The sequence below is a fragment of the Drosophila busckii genome, chromosome 3R (assembly GCF_011750605.1).
Source record: "Drosophila busckii strain San Diego stock center, stock number 13000-0081.31 chromosome 3R, ASM1175060v1, whole genome shotgun sequence".
Classification (NCBI taxonomy): domain Eukaryota; kingdom Metazoa; phylum Arthropoda; class Insecta; order Diptera; family Drosophilidae; genus Drosophila; species Drosophila busckii.
The window spans coordinates 2,783,385-2,808,441 of NC_046607.1; the positions used below are offsets into that span (position 1 = coordinate 2,783,385).

The following is a 25,057-nucleotide window of genomic DNA, read 5'->3' on the forward strand; positions in this document are numbered from 1 at the left end:
TTAAGAAGTCTGGCAGTTATAAATAAATTATAAATTAAATGCTGTCTGTTAAATTTTTACAATTTATTTGATATTCAAATGATTTTAAATCAACAAGTCCATTTAGTTACAAGTTATTATTGTTGTTGTTGTTTTGTTGCTGTAAAAAAAAAATGGCAGCAGCTTATGAAACTTATATTTGCATGGCCTGTATAAAGTTTGTTGTTGTTGGTTTTTTTTATTTTTTTTGTTGCAATGGCTTCAAAAATGATTAGCTTATATATTATTTTTGATACTCAACACAAACGTAGTATTAATTATCATAGTTCAATTATGTGTGCTTGGGTTTAAAAGTTAGTTTTTGGTTAGTTACAAGTCTTAATAGCTGTCTAGAATGGAAATGCCTGATCATAAATGTTAGTAATACACAAAATATAATGAATATTAGCTGCAACAAAAGCGCAGATAATGGTTTTTGTTCACTGGATTAAATGAGCGCCCACTAAAATCAGCTAAACTATATATAATTTTGACTAAATTCTAGTAATTTATATAGAAAGGAATACTTTTTGCTTATTAATGTTTGCTTTTTGGCCGCTTCATTGTTATGGCGTTTAAATTGAAAATAAAAAAATGTTGGAGATTCGCATTTGCATTTACAGATGCACTTTCAGAGATTCCATGCGTCCCACAATGCGACGACGCAGTTCCGCATATCTATGAAATAAAACATGATTAGCAATTGAAATTATTAAAGCATCTCATATGAACTTGCCTTTCCTTAACCTTAAGCACTTCGCGTGCCATTTCCTGATCGTAGCGATCCAGTATAGCACGACACTCAGGCAGCGATAAATTCAAAAATTGAGCAACCTCGTTACTAAAGAATAACATGCATTATTAACAGCTTTCAATGTATAGTTGAGTTAGAGATAAACGCACCTGATTTCATCAGTTTTGCGCGAGTCGACCATAAACAGACGTGCCACATCCTCATGAGGTCCTAGAGTGATGCGCGTTACCAAGGGAAATTCATTATCCTTTAGACGTTTCTGCTCGCCATTGTCGCGTACAATAAACAACGAGAAATTCTCTGGAGCGCTTTCCACCTTATACTTTTCGAGCACCAAATTAATGACCTCTTGTGTGGTCACCAGCGATGTTACCCAGACAGACATCTGCGAGCCATAGGGCGGTGTAAAGAACGAAGTTTCACGGTTATAATAGTGACCATTGATAGAGCAGCGACGCTTCAATTTGGTGCGTGAGCTGCAACAATAAATAAATAATTTTTTTAAATTTCACACAAGCTTCGCTTAGACTTACCGCCGATTGCCGCTGCGCCGCTTAATTGCTGCAGCACCAGTGCGTGGCGGTCTGCGCAAGACAACACCATCCTCATTAACATGCAAACCTGCCTCGTCGGCATTTGATCTTGCAGCACTCTTGCCCTCAGTAGCTGTATAGAGCTCCTCCGTCTGTGTAAGCTCATCACCAGCTACAGCACCACTCAATACCTACAAATTTATAAAGCATTAAACATTTCATATGCCATACTTGAGCCACTTTAAACTTACCGATGAGGCATCAGCACGGCTGGAGTTCTCATGCTCATTGGCTGCAGCTGCTGCTTCTTTGGGATAGCAATTCATTTGGATTTGTATATAACGTTGAGGCACATCGCTGCGTCTAACGGTTGCCAAGCGTTGCGGACGCAGCGTCGCATCGTTGTCATCATCATCCGAGTCCGAGTAGACAAAACAGCTGGGGCCAGACTTGGAGCGATTGATGCCCTTCTCAAACAGCTGGCGACCCGGCTGATGTGGCTTTCGTTGCTCCTTGCTGGGCGCTGTCGAAGCAAAGGCAGATCCACTCTTCTGCAGCGCATACTGTCGCTGCGAAGAGCGCGGCGAGTCGGAGCTGCGTAAATGCATTGTATCGTTTATTAGCGTGGGATCAATGGAACGCAGCGCATGCTCGCAGTTAAAGCTTTTGCTCATGACCGAGTTTTCGCCATAGAGCTTCAGCGAGTCGTGTATGCGCGAGGGATCAATGGGCTGATTTCGCTTTAATGTGCCATCGTTTGGTTCCTGAAATGAATTAGCGCCATTTACATAATCTTGATGCACGCTGCGCTTAAAGTCCTCATAATCCATGGGCTTGAGTGTTGCATCGTCCAAGCTCTTGTAGTCATTCAGTGTGGTATTGGTGGTGCTAACAGTGCTGGTATTTTGTGTATTGGTATTGGTTGTTAGCGAGGCCGTAGCTGTCATAAAGTTGTCCGAGCCACTGCTTGTGGTTGTGGGCGAAGATGCTGAATTGATGAGATTGTTTTGCGTAATGCTGGAGCTGCTGTCAGTGCTAGTTGTTTTGCTGGGTGAGCTCTCACTGGATGATTGGGAGGAAGAAGAAGGCAGCTTAACGGGCATAGTTTCATAGTTCTTATCTTTTTCGCTGTGGCGTCGTTCCACTTGCAGCAGATCATCAATGTCATCCCATTCTAGTTTTTCAAGATTGTTTAGCTTCGAAGGCAGCGTGCTGGATACGCAGCTAGTGCTAGCAGTCGCTGCCTCAGCACTGCTGCCAATAAGCGTGCCTGAGGAGTCCGTGGTGGTTGTGTCCTCATCATGATGTGCCCCATTCGAATTGCCATTGGGCACCGCACCACTGCCGGGTGTGGTATTCGCTGACGCATCTTCTGGCGTAGTGGGCAGCTCGGATACTTCATTCAGGCTACACGAATCAAAGGTCATGCTTTCCGATAGCGAAATATCCGTGGATAGCGGATCAACCTCACTCGCAGTGGTTGTAGGTGGTGCAACCGATTCGCTGGCCTCATTCTCCTTGTCAGAGCAGCTATCCTGTTTATTAGAATATAATTATTAGTACAATAGTGAAATTATTGCTCCAAGCCTCTTACATCCGCTTTGGAGGCGCGACAAGAGTTGCGTTTGCGCACCACAAACGTGCGTTGATCGTCGTCCTCTTTCAGATGTATAACTCCTTGCACGCCCCAGAACACACGCAGCGGACCCTCCAATATCAAGCGGTTATTGACCTCGCGACTGCGTATTTCCAGACTTTTATTGTCATAATATTGATTGTAAACCTAAAAAGAGATTCACCTTTAGTAAATGCCTGAACTTGCTTGCTAACAAACTACCTTTAGCTTCGATTCGAAATGATCGCGTGGCAGGGTCGGTACATTAGCTGGAACAACGGCTGGTCTTTGGGTGCCTTTAGCGCCATAGCTTTTGTGTGACTCAACGCGCGTTCCATGACCAAAAAGCTGTGGTCCGAAAAGCGCGCCATAGCAGGGCACATGACAATAAGGCACTCCTTTATGCTGAATACCAAATTAAATGTGAATTGCATGCGATTAAATGCACAACTGAATGCTGAGAGAATGTGTATAGAATACCTCTGCATGCTGGCCGGGATTGAGACGTTTGCCGCACTCTTCACAGCGCAAACATTCCGGATGCCAATCGTAGCCCAGAGATTGTTTACGCTCCGCTAAGTTAGATACACAAGATACATTTATATTTATATTTATATGCATGTGTGCAATGGCAATGTTATTGTTTAAGCAATCGCAGGCATAGTATTACGCTTGTGAGTTCGTGTGGGTGTGGGTGTGTGTGTGTGTGTAATTATATGCATATGTGGGTGTTTAAATTACCAAAGTAAACGGGTTTGCCGCACTTGTGGCACTTCCACATTCCGCTGGGACTGCGTTCGAAATTGTGGCTATGTCAGGTCAACGTTTCCTTGCCGGGGCGTGTATGTGCGTGTTTGTGACGTCAGATAGATTGATATACAGGTTGAATGGAGAACGGACAATAGGAACACACAAACACAAATAGACACAAGAACACAAGACAAAGGGTAAACAAATAAAGAGCACAAGACAAACGACAGCAACGGCGGCGTTTCAGCGTTTTGTTTTCATAGTTGCACCATTGAAAAAAGCACAAGATGCACAACAATTGATTATAAGACGTCTGTGCATTTATAATAAATGTATATTTTGTGTTAAGAATAATATATTATTACACTAAAACAGCACGGGTGCGAAAGAAGAAGCAGAGACAGTGCCAGAGCTGAGCAAATCAAAACTAACTGCTACTTATCGCAGATATTGGTCACAGTTGTAACAGCATAACATTTAGCTTATCGGCATTTAATATATTTTTAAAATAGCAGCAAACAGTATTGAAAATAAAACAACTGAATAGCTGAGACTTAATTATATGTCAGCTGTTGTAGCTGTAGTCACAGCAAATTGGCAATTTTATTTAGCAATTTTGTTTTACCTTTAGCTATTTCTAGCTAAGCTTCAAGTTCATTTTAAAGAACGAATCCAGCTGTTCATTTCAGCGCTCAATTGAACTTATGCCGAACTACCGTATTATAGAAAGTCAAAAGAAACGTCTACGTTGTGTTGTTTGTGTGTGTTTGTTGCTCGTGTTAAATTTTGTTAATTATTTGTAATTGGCTATTTAGTTAATTTATTACTCAATTGGCTTACACTTGTGGCTGTAGTTCTTAAAAAATGTGCGCGTCTCATTATATTTTCATCAACCGCAATTAGACGCGCTCTCTCGCTGTCTCTCTCGCTTGCCAATAATTTTTTGGAGAAGAAGCAACAGCTGAAAACAAAAACAAAAGAAAAAAAGCAGTTGAATTTCCGCTTTTTAAATTGTAAATAGCCAACAGTGCAAAAAGACACAGACAAGATAAGCGTGTGCTAAGAGCACACACACATATGTGAAAAAATGCGCACCACAATTGAGTTTGAGGAGTGCCTAAAGGATTCGCCGAGATTCAGGTTCGTTTTGGAGCCCCGTTTAAGTCTCAAGCATATTGCGCTTTTTAGGGTGTTTTATTTTATTTCCGCCTTTAGCATTTGCATTTGGCATCATGACGACGGCTCAGGCTTTATCTTGCGCATAGCGTGACTGGTTTTGCTATATGTTGCTATCAATAGCTTGTGTTACCCAACGCCCCCAAACCCCGACTCTAATATCATGGGAACGCTTAATCATCAAACATCGAACAAACTTTGCACTTGACATCGCCTCGTCAGTGTTTCGGAATTTATCTTTCACATGCACAATAAGATGTGTAATGATATGTGTACATGTGTATGTTTAGATGTGTGTGTGTGTGTTCAGACAACGCTTTTGTTTTCACTAATTACGCTGGCACAATCGATTGCTAGTTTCTCTGAAACTCTGATAAGATTTCACCCCAATTTTCTTGTCTATGGTTTATCTCTTGCTTGAGGCAAAAAAAGCTTTCAACTAAAATATATGTAAGTTGTGTAAGCCAAGCTTTTAATCTTCGCAGACATTGCAACAGGTTAAGCAAAAGCTAATAGCAAAACTAATAAACAGTTAACCATAAAACTGTAAAGCCCGCCTATAATTAAAGGAAATGCCAAGTATGCGCTTAATAAAAGCGAATGAATTGAAAAGTAAACATAAACAAAACGACATCTACATCGCAGCTGTCAGTGTGCGCATTCTTTGAACAACACTTCCACTGCTCTCTTGTCCCCACACCCTCTTTTGCTCTCACACTGCTGCTGCTGCCCATCTCTGCTCTTCTTCGATTAAGCAAAGTTAAACGCCAACGGCAACGGCAACTTCTTATTGCGCATTTGTTGTCTTGTTTACAGTTTTGTCTCTTTAATAACATATTGAGTTTGCGTTTGCTTTAAAGGCAATTTATATCCAAGGAGGAGAACGACATTGAACACTTGGAGCAGCGGCTGGAGAAAATCATTAAGCTGTGCAATGTGGCCGTCGACTCAGGCAAGGAATATGTTAAAAATCAGAGGTAAGTGCAAATTGCGCACTTTTTATTCGCCTGCGCCCACACTCATACTCATCCATGCATATTTTATTTTATTTTTTCCATATTTACGACCTTAGCGCCTTTGCCATGTCCTTGTGGGATCTGCAGCAGCATTTTCTCGACAATAAAAATGCGCACAATGCGCTGGGCAAGCTTATTCATTGCTATCAGGTGCGTTCCAGCAGTTATTCAGCTCCGTAGCTCGGCTATAAATAATATTTATGCTTTGTGTTTTTAGGAAATGAACAAATTTCACACGATACTATTGGATCAGGCCAGTCGTACGGTGTTAAAGAATCTCAACGTATTTGTCAAGGACGATATCAACCAGGTCAAGGACTACAAGGGTCACTTTTTGAAAGTATCCGAGGGTTACGATAATGCGCTTTTGAAAAACGCCCAGGCGAGCAAAAATCGTCCACAGGAGGTACAAGAGGCCGCCAACATATTATCTGCTTCCAAATCTTGCTTTCAACACACCGCTCTGGACTATGTCAACTATATAACGTTAGTGCAAGCGCGCAAGGTGCCTTCAATTCTTTCCACGGTAAGTGTGAGCGATGTTGTAAAAAATTGATTGGGCTTCAGGGCTATTTATTATAGAGACTAATTAAATGATCTTTGGCATGTAGATATTAATAGATAAAAGGTTTCGTAAGAAATGACTGGGCTTAAAAATGACTTATGTGCTGAATCACAATTATTCAAAATACAATTTGTGGTGGCCTGCTCAAATCATAACTTTAATTCCTATACGATCTATTTATCATGCTATCGAAGTCTCTATTGATATAAATAATGCAAATATTGCATTGTCTTAATATCCCTTATCGCAGCAGATATTGTGAATGAAACCGCCTTGTCTTCAACGTAAATAAAAACAGTCAACTACAATTGTTATGTTTATGACGTCATTTTTGCGATTTAACTGCTCTCAATATAAACATGCATACTCGTTCATATATATATATATTTGTTTGCATGTTGTGTGCTTTTTTTTTATCTCTCTCCCATTGATTGGGTGTTGAGTCAGTTTGGCCCCAGGCCGATCATATTCAGTCACTCGTTACGTGCGTTGGGCTGCAGGTTCACTTAGCGGTTAATTGTTGAACGTGTGGCACGTGTTTTAATGCTGATCTCTGCGTGACCTTTCACTCTCTTTCGAACAGCTACTGGACTACTATCAGGCCTGTGTGACCTACTACCATCAGGGCTTTGATTTGTGCAACGATTTTGATGAGTTTTTCAAGAATATCAGCGAGGATCTGAATGCTTTACGTGGCGACTACCAGCAGCTGGAGAAAGTCATGCAGAATCGGCACATGAGCGTGAATCGCTATTGCGATTCCAATACAAACAGCACCTCGCATAATGTTGAGGGCTATTTGTTCAAGAAGAAATCAAAGGGCTTTAAGACATGGTGCCGACGTTGGTTCTACCTGAGCGATAATCAGTTGGTCTACAGGTGGGTCTGTCCGTTTAGCATAGTGCAACGTGCTTATTTTTTGTTGATTTGAATTTCATACATTTTACTTTTGCCGGTCAAATCGTCTCCCTCTCTCTATCTCTCTCTGCATTTGTTTGACATTTGTTTCCGATTTGCGTTTGTATTGTTTTGTATTGATTGTGTTTGTGCTATTATTGTGCCGTACGCTGAAGTGATTTGGATTCGCATTGCAGAAAACGCAGCAACGAGGACTCATTCTCGGTCATGGAGGAGGACTTGCGCATTTGCACTGTGCGTCCCGTAAACGAAAGCGATCGACGCTTCTGCTTCGAGGTCATTTCGCCTACAAAGTAAGTAGCTAATGCAGGTGTTCAAGTCTAGATACAAGCACTTAATTCACTTAAAGACTATTGATTCTTATCACTTATTTGTTAATAACTAAAGAATGCAAAAATATGTAGCAAGAGCATGTTTACATATCCGATATAAAATTCTTTATCAGTAATGATATTTTAAGAGAAGATTAATTTTGAAGTTCTAGACTTGAACATTTCCTTAAGCCATACAAAACACAAACAGATATTAATGTCCTCCCATTACAGGTCACACATATTGCAAGCAGATTCGGCGGATATGTTGTCGTTGTGGATTTCAGCACTGCAACATAGCATCGGAGCTGCCATACAGCATGACACCTCGCAGCACTCGCGGCCACAAACCAACAACGCGCCAAATGCTTTGCCCGTCAAGCGTAGAATGTAAGTCTAACAAATAATTGTTTGAGCAAAAGGGTAATTAACTTTCATTTTGTAGCCACTGGGAGGAGTTTTTGAAAATACCTGGCAACTCACTGTGCTGTGATTGTCGTGGCTCGCAGCCTCGATGGGCTTCCATTAACTTGGGCATCACCTTGTGCATTGAATGCTCTGGCGTGCATCGCAGTTTAGGTGTGCATTATAGCAAAGTGCGCTCGCTGACGCTAGACGCTTGGGAAACTGAGAACGTTAAGGTCATGATGGAGCTAGGCAATGAGGTAGTCAATCACATTTACGAGGCGCGCGTACCCGAGGACTGTGAGCTGCGTAAACCGACGGAACAGTGTGAAATTGGAGTGCGCGAGGCTTGGATAAAGGCAAAATATGTGGAACGCAGGTTTGTATGCGGCATGCCCAAGCCACAAGAGCTGCTGGCCAGTGAAACAGCTGAGGTGCTTAGCATAGACAGTGCCGAGGATGCGGCTGTTGGTAAACGTGCCACATTGTCGCTGGGCGGCACACGCAAGTGGGTGGTAAAAAGACTACGCAGGCGACGACAGCAGCGTCCACTGACCAAGACACTGAGCGATGAGCCCAGCATATACAACTCGGCCAAAACCGGTGACGAGTTGGATGAAGATGATGATGATGAATCTATTAACATTCCCTCAATGTCGCTGAGCATTTCACGCGATGATTTGCTAGTCATTGGTGATGACCTGGCGTTGGATAGCTATGCGACACCTGCCATTTTAGGCAGCGATCAGGAAAGCACAGAGGGTGAATCTGAGCCCGAACAGCCAGAGGAATTACCCTTTACGCTACTCGATGCCAACCTCTTGCTCTACAAAGCATCCATTGTACACAATTTGCCAGTGATGTGCATGGCCTTTGCATTGGGCGCGGATAAGCACTGGAAGAATACGCAGGATCGACAGCGTTCATTTCTGCATCAAGCGGTGCTATCAGGCTCTGTGATGGCTTGCGAGTATTTGTTACTAAATGGCGTCGGCATTGATTCAGTCGACGAGCTGGGCTACAGCGCATTGCATATATCCACGGCCAAGGGACACATTGCGCAGGTTTATCTGCTGTTAAAGCATAAGGCAGCCTATGATCTAACCTCAGCTGATGGAAAAAAAGCGCTGGATATTGCCGTGGAACAAAAGAATGCAGACATTGTCACACTGTAAGTTGTTTTTGAACATTTAGATATTTATTTTAATAATCTTTTACTTGTTTAGCTTGAGATTGACACGTCTCAATGATGAAATAGGATTAAACGATGAGTACAATGGCGAGGATGAGACATACAAAGATGTTATGAAGGACTTTTCTAACTTTGCAGCCAGTCAACCGCGTATGTTGCGTCAACGCAACGACTCCAATACGCTTGAGTCACAGCGCAGTTCGCTTACAAACTCCGACTAGCCCAATGTTGGTTAGATATGCGTTATGAATTATTGTTGATTGTTGTTCAAAAATTGTTAAACGATTCCAACTCAAATCAATATCCTTCTCTAGGTAATCTAAGTTAAAGTTTCTTCTAAGTTGTAGCTTGAGTCTTAATAATTTATTTGATTTATATAATTATTTTTTTGTCATGTTTTGTTATTAATTGATACCTAAGCTAAGGTCTATAGTTCTATACGATAAACGCATTGAAAGTTATATATGTTCCATGTATGTTTGTGAGAGTCTATACATGTAATAAAATAGTATATTATGATTGTATTTATAAACATCTAGATATCTTATTAAATATTGTAATGATTATTATTATTGTATTGCAACCCATATGTCGTTAACAAATGTTTAAACTCGTAATTGTTAAGCCATCAGTTTCTTGTGTGCTAAAATTATTTTGTCAAGCTTCAACATAAGTGCCAAGTGAGGCACTCTAAACGTTTCGAATAAAATTTATAATGTTGAAACCTATTCTATTTATCATTACTCTCCGGAGTACTATCCCCTGTAGCATTGTGCACATTTTTCACATGACGTTGCACAGCGCTGCGATCGATAAACTGACGACCACATTGATTGCAGCCATAAGAGACGCCATTGTGTGTGGCAAGATGGCGACTGAGACCCGAAGGGTTGTGGAAACTTTTTCCGCAAAGATGGCAAATTCTTTTATCGTTTACATCTTTATCCTCGCGATGCACACGGCTTATATGTTGTAATAAATTCGTTTTTTGAGCAAACAAATGTTGGCATTGAGGGCACTGATGACGCTTCTCACCAGTATGTGTGTCCATGTGACGCTTCAACACCTCGCGTTGTGAAAAAGAATAGTCGCATTCCGTGCACTTGTATGGCTTTATACCCGTATGAATGACCATGTGACGCTTCAAAGAGCTGGCGCAGGAAAGCTGTAATTGGCAAAGCGGACACTGCATCGAACCGCCTGTGCCGTTTTTGATTGTTTTAATGTGGGTGCTAAGATGACGCGAGAGCGCTTTGTTTGTGGAAAAGGCAACTGGACAGAGCTGGCACTTGAATGTTTTTACTGTATCGCTGGCACGTCCAACGCTTGGCTCAGCTCGGCGCGGCGCTCGCTTTACCACAAACTCGCTTTTTGAATCTTTAGTTGTGATAAGCTCGGCGCTTTCCATATTGCTGGACTGTAGACGGAAAAGCATAAGAATTAATTTAATCTTCGGTTAAGTCAGCCACCGCCACCACACTTACCAAGATGATTACGTTCTCATTTTCTGCATCAAGCTGTGCGTCTTCTCTAATATCTGCGTCAAGATCGAATACAAGAAAATCCTCTATTTCAGCTGACTTTCCTTTGGCAAACTGTATGTCTCCATTATCCTTGACTGTAAAATTTAAGCATTAGTTGTTGATAGTAGATAATTTGCAATACTTACTATTGTACGATGTCGTATTATCATCTAACTGGAATTCTGAGGGACTTGTTGCAGACTCAGCATTGACAAAGTATATTTCATCGCTCACTTCACTCATCACTTCATTTTCTGTACTTGTAGGTAATTTTGCACTATTTTTGGTTTGCTGCTCAGACTTGACTTCAGTCTGTAGTTCCTCTTCCACGACTTGAGCTTGCATTGTTGATTCTCGTCGTTTGGTAATTGCAGGAAGAGGCGGGTCCTTGCTACGTTTACGTTTTAGGTTTTCTTTGGGTGAAGACCGCTCCAATGACTTGGGAGCTTCTGTTTCAATGTTTATACTGGTTTCGCCAAGAATTTCTGTTATAGATTGCCACTGACCAGCTTTCTTTTGCGCCAGAAACACTTCCAATTCTCCCAACAAGCTTTTAAGCTGTACCTTGCGACTTTCTTCTTGCACCTCATCGTGCAACTCTTTCCGCACTTCATTTTTAACTTCCTCTCTTAGCTCCTTGCGCACTTCAGTTTTCACTTCCTCTCTTAGCTCCTTGCGCACTTCTATTTGTAATTTTTCCCTCATGATACTTAAGCGCTGTACCAACTCAGCCTCTTTTTCCTCTAGTAATAATTTGCGCCCTTTTTCTTCCATGAGTTCACGCTGCTTTTCCAGCGTATTTATAAATCCCACAGATTCTTCCAATTCAAGCTCTTCGACATCTGAGTCGTTATCCACTGACTTAGCAAAGACTCGGCTCTTCTTACCCAAACTAATGAGACGATTGTGCTTGCGCAGCCTTTTATCTGCTTCCTGGCTGCGATGACGAAATACGAACGATTTCTCCAGTTGGTAACGACATTCGTCTGTAATAATAAAAAATATATACATATATTGTACAATTTGCATATCATTGGAGTATAAACACAAGTAAATACCACAAATCTTCTTTGGCAACCCATCGTTTGGCTTGGCTTCCAGTGAGAGGCATGAAATAAGACGCATTGGCAGCGAGAGAGATTCGTCTTTTCCAAAAATTGCGTAGGCATCATTATGCTCCTTGAGGCACAAGCGACACCACAATTCAGTGTCTGGATATTCTCCCTCGTTCATTATAATTAATTTAAGCAGTAATCAAAACAGACGCTAGTTTTTCGTATTGAAGATACGCGAGAGGATGACACTGTGTTACGGCATAGACTTTAGCTGTCAGTGTGACCAGTCTTACAACTGTGAATTCAATACTATCGTTATCTATTAGCATCGTAAGTTACTTATTTATTTTGGCGCCTTTATTACTCATTGTATTTTAAGTTTGAAATCCATATGAATATATTACTTAAAAAAAAATAGTATATGTGGTTAAAAATATTTCTAATAAACGAAAGTGTCGCTTTATGGTGTGGTCGGCTTAGCCTGCCCATTTCTTAAGCGGCATTTAACACAATCTGACTCTATAAAGAAGGAAGACCGATGCTTATTTTTCAAACTGTGCTTGCGGCATATGGGATTACTGAAATGTATGGTTTTCCTACGATTGGGTAGAGCTCTAGCAGTCTTAACTTTTGGCGATGTAAGTGTATTTGTAGCTTGTAAGGTTGGAAGAATGGAGCTATGCATATCGTCTCGCAAGTGCCTCAGATGAACTCCATTGTTCATGTTGATTTCCACCATTGGTATTGTTTTCATCGGAGTAGACGGCTTCGCAGTCTGATCAATGGAAACGGTTTGCTCAGGCTGGGTATTAGTAGTTGTTTGTGGAGTTGCTTCGTCATCTAAAAATATTAATAATGCTCTTAGAGATTCAGATAATGAAGAAAAGCATGTAAAGAGACATACCTAGGAGTTCTACCACTGAAACAATATTTGGCTCGAGGCCTGTGTATTCGGCAAGTGGTTCAGGTACTTCATTATTTTCCATATCTTCATCCATTGTGGTAGTATCATTTTCTGGGTCAGCTTCACAGGCTGTCGGGACATATATCTCCTCACGTAATGTTTGGTTGCGTTTGTTTACAAAAAATGTTTCTAGCTCGTAGAAAACGTCATCCAGTATACTTAAACGGCATTCTTTTCTAGCCTTCGCCAGTAGCATCTTTTCCATTTCCTCACGCGTCTCTTGCTCTATCTCCTCGCGAACCTGTTGCCTACACATTGCAAGTAATTCCTTTTTGTAGGCATCCATCTCAGTACGTATTTGCTTCCCTGCCTGCTTGCGCCATTTGGCATTACTCTCATAGCATGCCGTAAGTTTGCACTGCACCACATCCTTCAAGTTAATCTCATCCTCTTCATCCACAGCATACAGATCTTTAGCAGGACAATCACTGTTGAGCCTGCCCTGTCGCTTAAGGCGCCGCAAATGTCTATCAACGGCTTGACATCGTTTGCGATAATGATAGAACTCCTCGATACGCAAGCGGCAGGTGTGGCACAGAAGTTGTGGAAGTGCATCATTTGTATCTACTTCCACTCCAGTGCATGTCATTATTCTAAGGGCCACTGGGCTATTAAAAGCTAGGAAATTACCATCCTTTGCAAGACACAAACGACAAAAAGTCATCATTTTCAACACAAAACACAGATTATAAAAAAAAAAAACATGCACAAGGACGCGATGCAATGGAATTGAGTTAGCCAGTGCTGCCAGAAATCTTATATATAAGAAATTATAGAGATGGACAATTTATGTTTTTGTTATTCGTTCCTTTTCTAGTATTTTTTTATTGCCCAATCATAAACAAAGTACAGCTGATCGAAAATTCAAAGCTGGTTAACGTTTAAACGTTACTTTGACTCAGTCTTTAAGTAAGTAGCTTTAAGTTACTCGACTGGAGTAAGTGTAGCGATAGTTTTCAAGTAATCGATTTCATAGCGCAAATTTTGAAAAAAGATCAGCAGTGAGTTCCCATTTTATCTATCAGATTTAAAATAAATAAAATATTGAAATGTTGTATTTGTAAAACAATTTTGTTATAATTCATTAAATATTAAGTATAACTATCAAATATTATATACACAATAATAATAATAATAAAATATTCAGTCACTATAATGCACAATACACAATATATAATTTATATTTTTTTCTATCACTGACGACGCTACGGAACTACGTTCGATTCCAGCTCCTAAGAACTGGAATCTCACTTTACCAGGGCCTATACATTGAATCCCATATTAACGGTCGAATATTACCCGCGCACTTCAAATACTACTTATATTACATTCTCCGACATATATGTATTGATTTGATTGTAGCCGCCGTCGGTGTGCGTAACTGATGCTTGGCCGGCATCCAGGACTGCAGCATATACCACAGGCGCATAGGTATGAAGCCCCAATGCGCCAACGATTGGCTGTTGATCAGTGCATAACACGAGGCTGCCACAGAGTTCACCACAATGGTGCCCTCGCGACTGCGCTCGCTGCTTACACCCGGACGCAGCTCACCACGCGCATCATAGACCAGACAAAGGTTTGAAGCTCCACGCGATCGGCAAACACAAAATCCAACGTTTGCTGCTCCGGGTGCCACACTGTTATTAGATGTACAGGCGTAACTGTTAGCAAGGCTCCGCAATCGGTGTCCAGCTGCACAGAAGTCTCCTCCTGCTACAGATTGCGGTCCATGAATGTTTTTATATTTAGTAGTGTCTTTTATGTGCGCTACTCTATAAAAAACCACTCCAATTGTTTCACATTTACAGGTAAACTTATTTCATAAATTTTTTGTGGCAGCTTTTACAGTTCATAAAATAACTTTGCACATCTAGTGGTGACGATATGATGATGAGTAGTTAACTCTATGACAGCGACAGACTTAATTCTTTATAAATCATGTTACGAATGCTCAAAAAACGAACAAGTAATAAATAAAGCAAATTGCACAAAAGTTCAGCAGCGCAAAACAATTTGGCGAAAAAACAAACTTTTGAAGAATTTATAAAAAAGTGAACAGCTTAAAAAATTGTGTTTATTAGTAAACGAGGAAATTTTTATTTTTTTTTATTGTAAGTTTGTTATATTTGTGCTTTCTTTAATATTCATGATACACAAACATAAACTGTTGGCCACAATAAACCAAAGGGTTCAAATGTAGCTTGTCTTGTCCTTGACGCGCGACGTGAATAATAAAAATATATATACAAGTGTATGTATATGTAAATAATAATTTATATTGTCATAAAAAATATAGCCAACAAGTCAGTGGGTGAAACAAAACAACTCTAAACATTGCTTGTCAAGCAAAATATTCCTACATCCCCTAATCCCATTCACTCCCACTGAGTCAGCATGCACAGCTCTGAATCACATGTCATATAAATCCATCCAATGGCAGCTAATAATAATCATATACACAGCTGCAAAATATATAAAAAAGAGACAGCTTAAAAAAATGGCTACAGCTACAGTTACTGCTTATGATATATCCTGTACATTTGTTTACATCATTTGATTAAGTGCTCAGTCGAATTATTGGAGTACGCTTATATATCTTATGGTGAAAAACTGTATATATTATTGTTGCTTTTATTTACAGAGTATAAACAGCAGGCTATCTATCACTTTTACTTTTATTTTTGTGTCTGTTTGCACAGCAGGAGTTTGAAAAGCGCTCTATAGTTGTAAAATATAGAAATGAAATACAATTAAAACAGAGCTTTTGTTTATATGCAAAAGCAACGGCTGTGAATGATGCGATAAAACAAAAAACAATTTACTTTGACAGACTTAAAGGTAAATTTAAAGTCAGTTTAGTTAAAAACAAATTACACTAGACCAAAAGCATTTCGCCTTAGAGCTCTAACAGAAATTTTAAGATCGAATTTTTGCTTCATCTTTTTTGGGTCTAATAAACTGTTTTAAGCCAAAGCACACAAATTTAATGCAAAAGGCTTAGTAATAATTTATTGAATTGTTCTACATACAATAATTTCTAAATGGCTGGCACTCTCAGCTTCTATAATTGCATTTTGAAAAATATGTGTGAGTAGTGAACGTGTTGCCTGTAAAATAATTACAAATATATTAAGTTACAATCAATCTATTGAGCAAATTTGATAAAGCAGCTATAGCCTCTAACTCAATGATTTGTTAGCTAGTGTTCTATAGTTCAGTGTTACAATTATAAAATACAAATAAAATACACTCCACACACACTCCAATTGTCACCCATGGCTCTATTGGCAAACAAAGCTAATTCAGTGCACTTTAAATAACTTACTATTCACTTGCATTTGCCAAAACCACTTTCCCAACTGTAGTTGTGTGTGTGTGTGTTTGACTTTCTGTCGGCAAAATAGAAAACACACAGCAGACAGGGCAAACCGGAAGTGCTTTTGCATATGATGCTCAAGTGCAACTAAGTGGTGCTATTGCTATCATTTGTGATGCTTATCGTACGCTCATCGCCTCCAGTGCACGCTCGCTCTATCTCTTTCTCTTTCTATATCTTTATCTCGCTCTTGTACGTTTATTTGTTTGCTGTATGTCAAGCGCACATGTGCGCTTGTAAATGTTTTCCATTCGTTTGGTTCTAATTCTTTTTACTTTTATGCTGTAACGCTGACCATGACAGCTTTTTGCCTCAATCCTTTGGCTGAATGCAACGCCTGGTCGAAACTGTTTCGCACATAAATGACATTTATATTGGTTAGAGTATTAGTAGAAATTGTTGCTGGACTGGCTGTTATTCTTGTTGTTGTTGCTATTGTTATCGTGTACGTGCCACAATATTTGGCCATAAAAGCGTAACAATAACAAACAATTTTTATGACACAAATGCTGGGCCAAAAAGGTCAAGTTATGAAAAATGACAACGCAAGTAATGCTAAAGATTTCTGCTACGAAAAGCATTGAAAACTTTGCGCAATATTTGACCAAAATGGCGACAACAACAAGCAATTTAATCACACTCAGTTCACGTGTGTTGGTCACGTGAACAAAGTAAGCGATGCTTGACGCTGCCAAAAAGGGATACAACAGTCAAAAATTGCGTATACGACACGTGGCAGAACGACAACAACAAAAAAAGCAGATACTGAATGCTAAAATTGATGCCTGTGTGTGTTAGCCTGCTGCTGGCATATTTGTGTGCCTACACACACACACACACACACACATACATAGCTAGTATGTTATTCACAGTTTGGTATTTAAAGCGCACGTTGAGCGATTCCGCCCATAAATCCATCGCCACAGCCAATACAAATAAACGTTGCAGGAGGCAGCTTCGATAGTAGCATAGACAGATAACCACAAGCACACACACACACACACACACACACATAGAACAGCTGCCTGGCTGACTGTGACGCATGGCTGATTAAACTCTTTTTAATGTCCTGGCCTAGAACGTGTTAAGCTGCTTGTTAGCTTGTTTAGATTAGCAGTCAGTGATATACACTTTTCAACTTTATTTTTTAGTGCAAATTATTTATTTTAAACAAAAATGTATTTAACATTTTTTGCTATATAGATTTTTGCGTTTTTTAGGGCTCATGCTTTTGGGGCCAAAAGGGTTGCTGGCCAAATGTTGCACGAAGAACTCAACTCAGTCATGCATGTGGCATCTACCCAAACACACAAATACATGCGCACGCTTTGGGGATTGTTGCCCTTTTGCCCATTGCCCTTTGTTTTGATTGTTTGCTGTTTTGCTTTTGGGCCGCTCGAGGCGCCCAAATCATGCTAATGAATTTTCTTTTGGCCCGCTGCTGCTGTAGTGTGACATTAATTATGCGAAATTAAATTTTATATCGTTGTAGAGACACAAAAAAATAAAATAACAGTTACGCAACAACGCCTGAGAGTCCAGTTAACCTTTTTGCATTTTAAAATTTATGATTGAGAGCAAAATAAAATACACTTGGGCCATTAGGCAGCAAATATTTTTATTTTATTATGCAGTGCGTTTTAATTCTTGCAGTTGGATTTACTTGCAGCGCAGAGCGCAGCAGCTCATTAGCGCCACATATATGGCAAATATATTTATGTGTGCGCTTAATCGCATTCGCTTCATAAATCACGTCAATAAGCAGGACACAGACCGGCGCCAGATTTTGGCTAAAGTTGAACGTTCAAAGCTAGACAACGGCACTAATTAGTCCATGGCCTGGCTGGCCACAGCTGGCCAATGACCAAATGCACTGTGGCGAATGTAAATAAATCGAGCAATGTGTATGCATAAATAATGCAGCGCCAATGGGGCGTATGATTTGCTAAACATGTGTCAAGCAGCAGTAATTCAACAATTTAAAGCGAGCGTCGCTGTCTTATCCCAAACCGAACTGTACCGAAGTGAACTGAACTGAACTATTGTGGCAATTGACAGTCGTGTAAGCTGCGGGCCAAACGCTTGAATGGCCTTTGCCTTGCCTGGGCATTTAGCAAAATAGTGGTAGCTGCTGCTCTTGTTAGCTTTAAACCACTTTGTCTACCAACGGGGGCTAACATGTAGTTGCGATTAAAAGTTTTTTCTGCTTGCCTGTCATTCTCTCTCTCTGCCAATGTCTGTGGCCAATCAAGCTGCATGAGCGCACCTGTGCAGCTGCCACAGCGGCATGCAACGTGTGTGTCTGTGTGCGTGTGCGTGTGTGTGGCATTCGCAGCTTCATTAACGGTGTCGAGACTGTTTTGTTCTGTTATGTTTTCTCTGTTGATTGCGTGGCTCTTAAAACGCATCGAGACAAACGAGCTTAGTTGAAGCTTAAAGGCAAAATTGCATAAGCGTTGCTGCTCTAATTGTTGCCATCACTGCTTACGCTGCGTATGTGTAATCTCATATAACAAGGCTCATCATGCGTGCATAATTCGCTTACAATATGAAATTGTTATTAGTTTTGCGCAACAGGCAATTGATTGACATTAGTACAAAACCCAACTCAGACGCAAGCAGCGCAGCAGCAGCAGCAGCATCAGCATATTTCTGTTGGGGCCAGGCATAAAAGCTGCCTCATTAGCATAGCAACGCCACAATGTAGATGCCACAGAAATTTACATATAGCACTAAAAATAACATAAATATTGCGAGCCAGCAGCAGCAGCAGCAGCCGCCGCAACAAGGCGACAAAATAAATGGGAAGTAAAAAAAAAAACTATGAAGCTAAAAAAAAAGATGAAATTCAAATAAACCTTAAAATTGACTTGGCGGCAGCCAGCAGCGACGTCGACGTTACGTTCGTGACAGCCAGCAGCACAAGAAATTAACACAAAATCAAAATACATAAAATGGAAAAACAACACGACAAAAAAAATATCAAATTCTTAAAGCAAAAAAGTGGACAAATTAAAGTTGGGCGCAACCAACTTTTAGATACACTTTGACTAGGCGCCGCCTACGTCGGCAGCGACGATTGTATGGCGCGCACCCCGCTGTCTATTTTGAAAATTTAAATGCGAATTATAACTAAGTTATTTATCCGAATGTTCTGAATTTGAATGATTTATTTCAGAATTTTCAATATTTTTTTATTGCTTAAAATCGTTTTTTTCGATTTGCGGGGGAGGGGGCGGAAATAAAAAATATAAAATATAAAAAAAAGCGATATGTGTTGGGTATTGGAGCACTTACATACCATTTGGTCTCTAATGCTCTTATACTTCTGACAAACACGCACTCACAGCAGAGGACAAGGCTATATCGACTCAGCTTTGTCTTGCGAATCAAGAATATATATTACTTATGGGTCTGCCACGTCTCCTTCTCCCTGTTACATACATTTGCACAGCTTCATAATACTCCCTTTCCATTTTTTACAAAAATGTCAAAGTGTATAAAGAAACGTCAACAGCAAACTACAAGCGAAAGGCTGGGCTAAGTCGACTGAAAATACGCTGTAAAAAAGCAACTAAATAATACATTGACATATATTGCTTAATATATAAATTCATAATTTAAAGCAATAGAAATATAAATTTATTGCTGCGTAGTATTTTTTTTCGACTTATTGGTAAGTTTATATTTGCTACACTGTGCAGATGTAGCTAACAACATGTTCGCGCTCCGTCGAAGCGCGTTCGAACATGTTGCGTGCATGTTCGAGCTGCAAGAAAAAGGGAAAAGCTTGTTGTTTGTTTATAAACTTTGCGGCGTGCGGACGGCCGCGCAACTTTGTCTCATGCGTTTTTAGTTAAAGTTTGAAATATTCTCTCGGCTTCGCGTGTTTACCGCTTCAACATTCTGAACCTGCTTGACAGCCGCCTACGCTGGCGTAAGTTAGGTGCGCGCGACAAGTGAATATATAGTATATATATATATATATATATATATATATATATATATATATATGCGTTTTATGTGTTTTGTGTTTGGCGTTTTTGCTGCTCGGTTCGGCTCACTGTTGGGCCTAATTAATTGCAAGTAACATATGGTTGAGGCTACAATAACAACAACAACAACAGCGACTGCAAAGTAAGTTATTCGCCAACGTTGAGTATTAAAAAAAAAGTGCGCACCAATACCAATACACCAAGATACATATAGTACAAGCAAACAGAAGAATAAAGAAGCAACAGCAGCAGAAGAAGAAGCAGCAACAGCAGGCAATAAGTTAAGCGAGGCTAAAGCAACGAAATAAAAAACCAGTTTTGACAACGCTGCAAGCAGCGCAGTCGCAGCGGCTATTGAGGTGAGTGTTTGCATGTATATGTGTTGTTTCTTTTCTGTTGTTTGTATGTATGTCTATGTCAGACGACTCTTTTGTCGCCCACACGCCGCCTCGACTGCTGCTGACGCTGCTGCTAATACATACGAAACTCGATTTTGCTTGGGCGCACATGAAATGAAATGTAACTTTAATTTTATTGAGCAATACATGCTTGGAGTACAGCTTGGGCAACTTGTTGAAAGAATTTTAATTTACAAACATGTCTCGCTCTGAAAAAATGTCAGCCAAAGCATAAAAGAAATAATTTAAATCAAGCTAAATTAAAAGCAAAACTAATTTGCAGTCAGCGGGAACTTTGTCTGTGTGTGCGAGCAACAAAATATACAACAACAGCAACTCAAAGACAAACTTTTTAATTGTCAACTTTAAGCCGAGTCGAAATTGAGTATACGACTAGGAGAGCGTATTACTTTTATTTAGGTTGCGGACACACTAATTGCAATTTAGTTTATTTAGCTGTCTCTGACTATGTTTTGTTTAAATGTTATTTGCTATTGACTTATTGACAGTTGATTGTAAATCTGCTGTAATGCATTTAATGAAATTAAAATATCAACCACATGGGCTTACAACTGGGATTACAATTATATTTTGTAAATAATTTGAGCTGGCTAAGCTGACAGCTTTGCAGTTTTCACATTTGCAGTCATTTTTCATTTACTTTCTGCTATAAGCCAACAAATTAAAAGTTTATATTCTGCTCAGAGCAACTTTGTGTTAATGGATAAATGTTAAAAGCTGACTTCTCATACTCTAATGTGCAATAAAAACAAAAATGTTTGAGAATATTCTAACTGCTGCTAACGTCAGATAAGCAAAACAAGCAGCAACTTTTTACACACACACACACACATACATAACATATATGGCTATATATCCTGACTGGCTGGCTGGCTGACTGACAAAATGCTCAACAAATATTCAACACTTTCGTTCGTTCGGCGCACAAATATTTGACATACGGCAGAGAATTTTTGCATAATTTATGTTTGTTTGCAAAAATGCTAATAAAAGAGTTAGAAAGTGGAAGAGAGTGACAGTCACCTGATTTTTAGTCCCTTGTGCCTGGCATACAATAATTTCAATCAATGTCACTGCGAACTGACAGTGTGATAAGTTTTTATGGCCATATGCTGGACGTATTAATTACCGGAAATAGTTTATACTAACGCCTCAAACTTTTGTAAAACAAAAAGCAAATATGTGACTTAATTATTTTTGCTGCAACTGCAGGTGGCAAGCCCAAATAACAGTTGCAGGTTGCAACATTGTTATGCAAATAGAAGAGTCTATATTTGTTTAGTTGCAATTGTAGCAGCAGCAGCAGCAGCAGCATCATTCAATATACAGTTACATTTGCTTTAGAGCTAAATCTTTATTTGTTTTAAAAATAAAAAAAAAGTACTGTATACTGGCCAAAAACTTTTGAATATTTTAAAAGCACTTGCAGCATGGGGCGCTGTTGACTCTACACTTGTCAAAAATACAAAAATACGTAGCTGAGTTTACGTTTTTAGCAACTTTTGTTGCCAGTGTAGTGTTTAATTTAAAACAATGAACAAGTTTTTGAATATTTAAAAGCCATTTCAAAGTTAACAGTTGACAGACTAATGCATTTATTCAAAATACACACAAAAGTTGCAACAAAATGTTGCTACAAAATGCTTTGTGCTGCACAACAACAAAAGTTTGCAAAAATAACTATAAGCTATGCTGATGAATCATAAGGTGTGTGCATCTGTGTGCGTGTGTGTGTGGGTGTGTGTTAACTTGGTAAAGTATGCAGCAAGCCAAATTGAACGGAAATTAAATTTAAATAAATAAATTTTTGTTTAACAGCGTGGCTTGAAACGTTGGAAAAACGAATTTACATAAAATATCAATTACGTGCCATTTAATCGTATTGTATCTTTAAGATACATTTTACCTTTTCTCGCTGCTGCTGCTGTTGTTGTTGTTGTTGTTGTAGCCGCCATGCTGCTTTTTTATGTGCATATTTTATAATTTTTTATTTTTCACTTGTTTATCTGTCTCGCTCGCCGGGCGCGCCGCCTGCTGCGTGAAGAGAATATGTTAAAAAAAAAGGAAAAACTTTTAAGCGAGGCGTTGAAGCGTATTTATTTTATGACTCATGGTGTGATGCTCCATCTCTTTCTCTTGCAGCTCTCTTGCTCTAAGAGCAATGCAATTTGGTATAACAACAATCACTGCAGGCTCAAGTTAATTGGCGCGCGTGACAAAGAGGTGAGTTATAGCAAAGAATGCAAATGGCTGCCAAGATCTTAAGTTTGTCTGAGTGGCATGCCACAAGTGGCACAGACATTTGTGAGCAGTACGTGCCAGAATGGCCAATTTAAATGGTCCAGCAATAATATGCGCTCAAGTACGCTTAAGCCAAATTGTAAACCACAAAATATTTTCAAGCACAATTAAAATTTTGCTACATATTTGTTATTTATTTCAAATTTATTGGTTTTACTTTGGCTGCGTGCCTGTGGCTTAAGCTACAAATAACGACGTGGACTTACAGCTGTCAGCTCTAAGGACTGCAAGGACTCTGTCTGTGTGTATTTGTTGCCAGGCGTATTGACTTTGCTGTAGGTCAATGCTAGAGCAAAGCTACGCTGCTGCTGCTTGGACTATCAAATTTACATTTAATTAGACATAATTGTAGCAATTTATACGGTAATTTGTTGCCTGTGCTGTGTGTGTGTGTGTGAGTGAGCAACAGAAATGCCTTTAAACTGAGTCACTGAAGCGTAATTTGCTACGCCTTGATTTTGATTCATGTGCCTTTAAGTTTTGTCTTGCACTTTAATTTAACTTTGCACTGCAGTACAAATTGATAATGGCCTTTGGCATTTGCCCACCTTGCTAGCCCATTTTTCATTAAAGTTTGGCACTGTCAAACACACACACACACACACACACACACACACACATAGACGTCATTAGCTCGCTTGCCTGCATGCTCAAAGCCACAAACAGCGAGCACGCTGTCCAAAGTAATTTTGCCAGGCAAACTTATACCGATGTTCAACTTTTCCAACTTGGCTAACAGCAATAACAACATAGTGTGCAGTATTTCAATATTTGGCTGCATTTAATTGCAGTTCGATTGGGCTGCCAGCTAAATTTAATACGCACACTTTTTATTTAGCAACTGAGCCTTGAAAATTGTAACGGAGTTGAATTGTCAATGGTTTAATATTTGATTAGCTGCAATATGCGGCGGCAGCAATTACTTGCCAATGGCAAATACCGAATGTCAAATGTGCAGTTAAAACTTAATGCATACGTATGTGTGTGTGTGTGTGTGTGTGTCTGTCTGTTGTATTCATTAGCAGCATAGCCTGCGGTGCACTCAACAGCGAGCGGCGCTTAAGGACACAGTTTGCATTATTTGTGCCACTGATTTGTTTGGCATTGGCCGTCGCTTAGCATTGTTGAGTTTAATTTGATTTTGCAGCTTTACATTTGCATGCGGCCATAAATTTGCAACTGATTTAAGCAATTTCAACATTTGATTTATGTTAACAGTTGCTGCACTTTACCTCACATTTCTTTAGCAGCAGCTTTTTGCAAGTGCCTGAGCTACTAATGGCAAAACATATTTACGCAGCCACCACCCACGACCCACCCACGCACTCAGCTACTTGCTTTTTGCCAACTTGAGCGATTTATTTGCGCTCTCTCTCGCTGCTTGGCAATAAAACAAACCCAAAAGTCAATAGCGCACCATAGCCATGACTTGCGTAAAAAATCATTTCTTATTTACACCAATCAAATTACATTTTATATATATCTTTTATATAGTATACTGTGTGCATCATTAGCGGCGGCTGCGGCTTCACATTTTACAACCGTCGATGCAGCACAAATATTTGCACAAATCTAATGAGCAATGAGCTTGGCTTAACTTTAAGCTGACGCTGGCTAAATATTTACAACAAATAAAGCTGCAGCAGCCTGCAGCAACTTTGGGTTGCCTTTTGCCCGCTGGGCTACCTTGGCAGCGCCCACAAAGTCAGCTAACTTGGCCTTATACTGACAGGCAGCATGTGTATATTATTTTCGTTTGCCCAAGCCATGGCTATTGTTTGCCACCCCCCAACACACAGCACAACCCAACATAATCACAGTTATGAGCTTGCCTTGTCCTTATTGTCCTTGTTGCTGTCTCATTGCAAAAAATATCCACAGGGCATAGCCCACTCATTCCAATTTTGTTGCCATGCAGCTGAGTAGCTGCTAAATTTGCAGAGTCATTGAGAGTTATAGTTACCCAAACAGCTGAGCCAGCTAGCAGCATATGAAATGCATAAGAGTTTCAAAAATATAAAATATATAAAATACTTAATTTTGCTTTAAAAACAAAGTTTCATTTGATAGCCAGCTGAGCCAGAAGCACATGAAATGCATAAAAGTTATTTACAATTTATTTTTTAACTCAATTCTGCAAAAATAATAAAGTTTGAGCTATTGTCATG

The 25,057-nt window shown here is 39.7% G+C and overlaps 5 protein-coding genes across 12 annotated transcripts in view; 2 read left to right on the forward strand and 3 right to left on the reverse strand.

Annotated features, from left to right (window-relative positions):
• Positions 1–564: 564 nt before the first annotated feature.
• On the reverse strand, positions 565–3,987 carry LOC108604738 (cell wall protein DAN4). The gene is made up of 9 exons (XM_017994320.2): positions 3,662–3,987; positions 3,401–3,495; positions 3,143–3,325; positions 2,900–3,088; positions 1,557–2,840; positions 1,306–1,496; positions 922–1,248; positions 755–859; positions 565–696 (listed from the first exon to the last, which is right to left on the reverse strand). The coding sequence occupies exons 1-9, from the start codon at positions 3,699–3,701 to the stop codon at positions 636–638; spliced, it is 2,475 nt and encodes an 824-aa protein (XP_017849809.1). The 5' UTR covers positions 3,702–3,987; the 3' UTR covers positions 565–635.
• Positions 3,988–4,428: 441 nt separating this feature from the next.
• LOC108604178 (arf-GAP with coiled-coil, ANK repeat and PH domain-containing protein 2) lies at positions 4,429–9,574 on the forward strand. 2 transcript variants are annotated; one of them, XM_017993516.2, is made up of 9 exons: positions 4,429–4,810; positions 5,707–5,823; positions 5,919–6,012; positions 6,080–6,388; positions 7,011–7,306; positions 7,501–7,638; positions 7,891–8,046; positions 8,102–9,232; positions 9,288–9,574. In XM_017993516.2, the coding sequence occupies exons 1-9, from the start codon at positions 4,758–4,760 to the stop codon at positions 9,472–9,474; spliced, it is 2,481 nt and encodes an 826-aa protein (XP_017849005.1). In that variant the 5' UTR covers positions 4,429–4,757; the 3' UTR covers positions 9,475–9,574. The 2 variants fall into 2 exon arrangements, with proteins under 2 accessions (XP_017849005.1, XP_017849006.1); XM_017993517.2 differs by having other exon boundaries at positions 4,430–4,810; positions 7,522–7,638.
• Positions 9,575–9,628: 54 nt separating this feature from the next.
• LOC108604179 (zinc finger protein 135) lies at positions 9,629–12,097 on the reverse strand. The gene is made up of 4 exons (XM_017993518.2): positions 11,835–12,097; positions 10,923–11,762; positions 10,738–10,871; positions 9,629–10,670 (listed from the first exon to the last, which is right to left on the reverse strand). The coding sequence occupies exons 1-4, from the start codon at positions 12,007–12,009 to the stop codon at positions 9,984–9,986; spliced, it is 1,836 nt and encodes a 611-aa protein (XP_017849007.1). The 5' UTR covers positions 12,010–12,097; the 3' UTR covers positions 9,629–9,983.
• Positions 12,098–12,187: 90 nt separating this feature from the next.
• On the reverse strand, positions 12,188–13,526 carry LOC108602392. Its single transcript, XM_017990504.2, has 2 exons — positions 12,736–13,526; positions 12,188–12,671 (listed from the first exon to the last, which is right to left on the reverse strand). Exons 1-2 carry the CDS (start codon positions 13,460–13,462, stop codon positions 12,292–12,294), a joined length of 1,107 nt encoding a protein of 368 aa, XP_017845993.1. The 5' UTR covers positions 13,463–13,526; the 3' UTR covers positions 12,188–12,291.
• Positions 13,527–20,238: 6,712 nt separating this feature from the next.
• Positions 20,239–25,057, forward strand: part of LOC108604202 (trophoblast glycoprotein) — a 29,566-nt gene continuing 24,747 nt past the window's right edge. For 2 of the 7 annotated variants that reach the window (XM_017993558.2, XM_017993557.2), the window contains exons 1-2: positions 20,245–20,528; positions 22,731–22,811. Coding sequence is in view for 1 of the 7 variants with exons in the window: in XM_017993556.2 (XP_017849045.1) it covers positions 20,268–20,311 (44 nt within the window). In the remaining 6 variants the exon portion in view is untranslated. Of the gene's footprint in view, positions 20,529–22,730; positions 22,812–25,057 lie in introns of all 7 variants that reach the window. The other 5 variants (XM_017993560.2, XM_017993559.2, XM_017993561.2 and 2 more) reach the window with 4 other exon arrangements.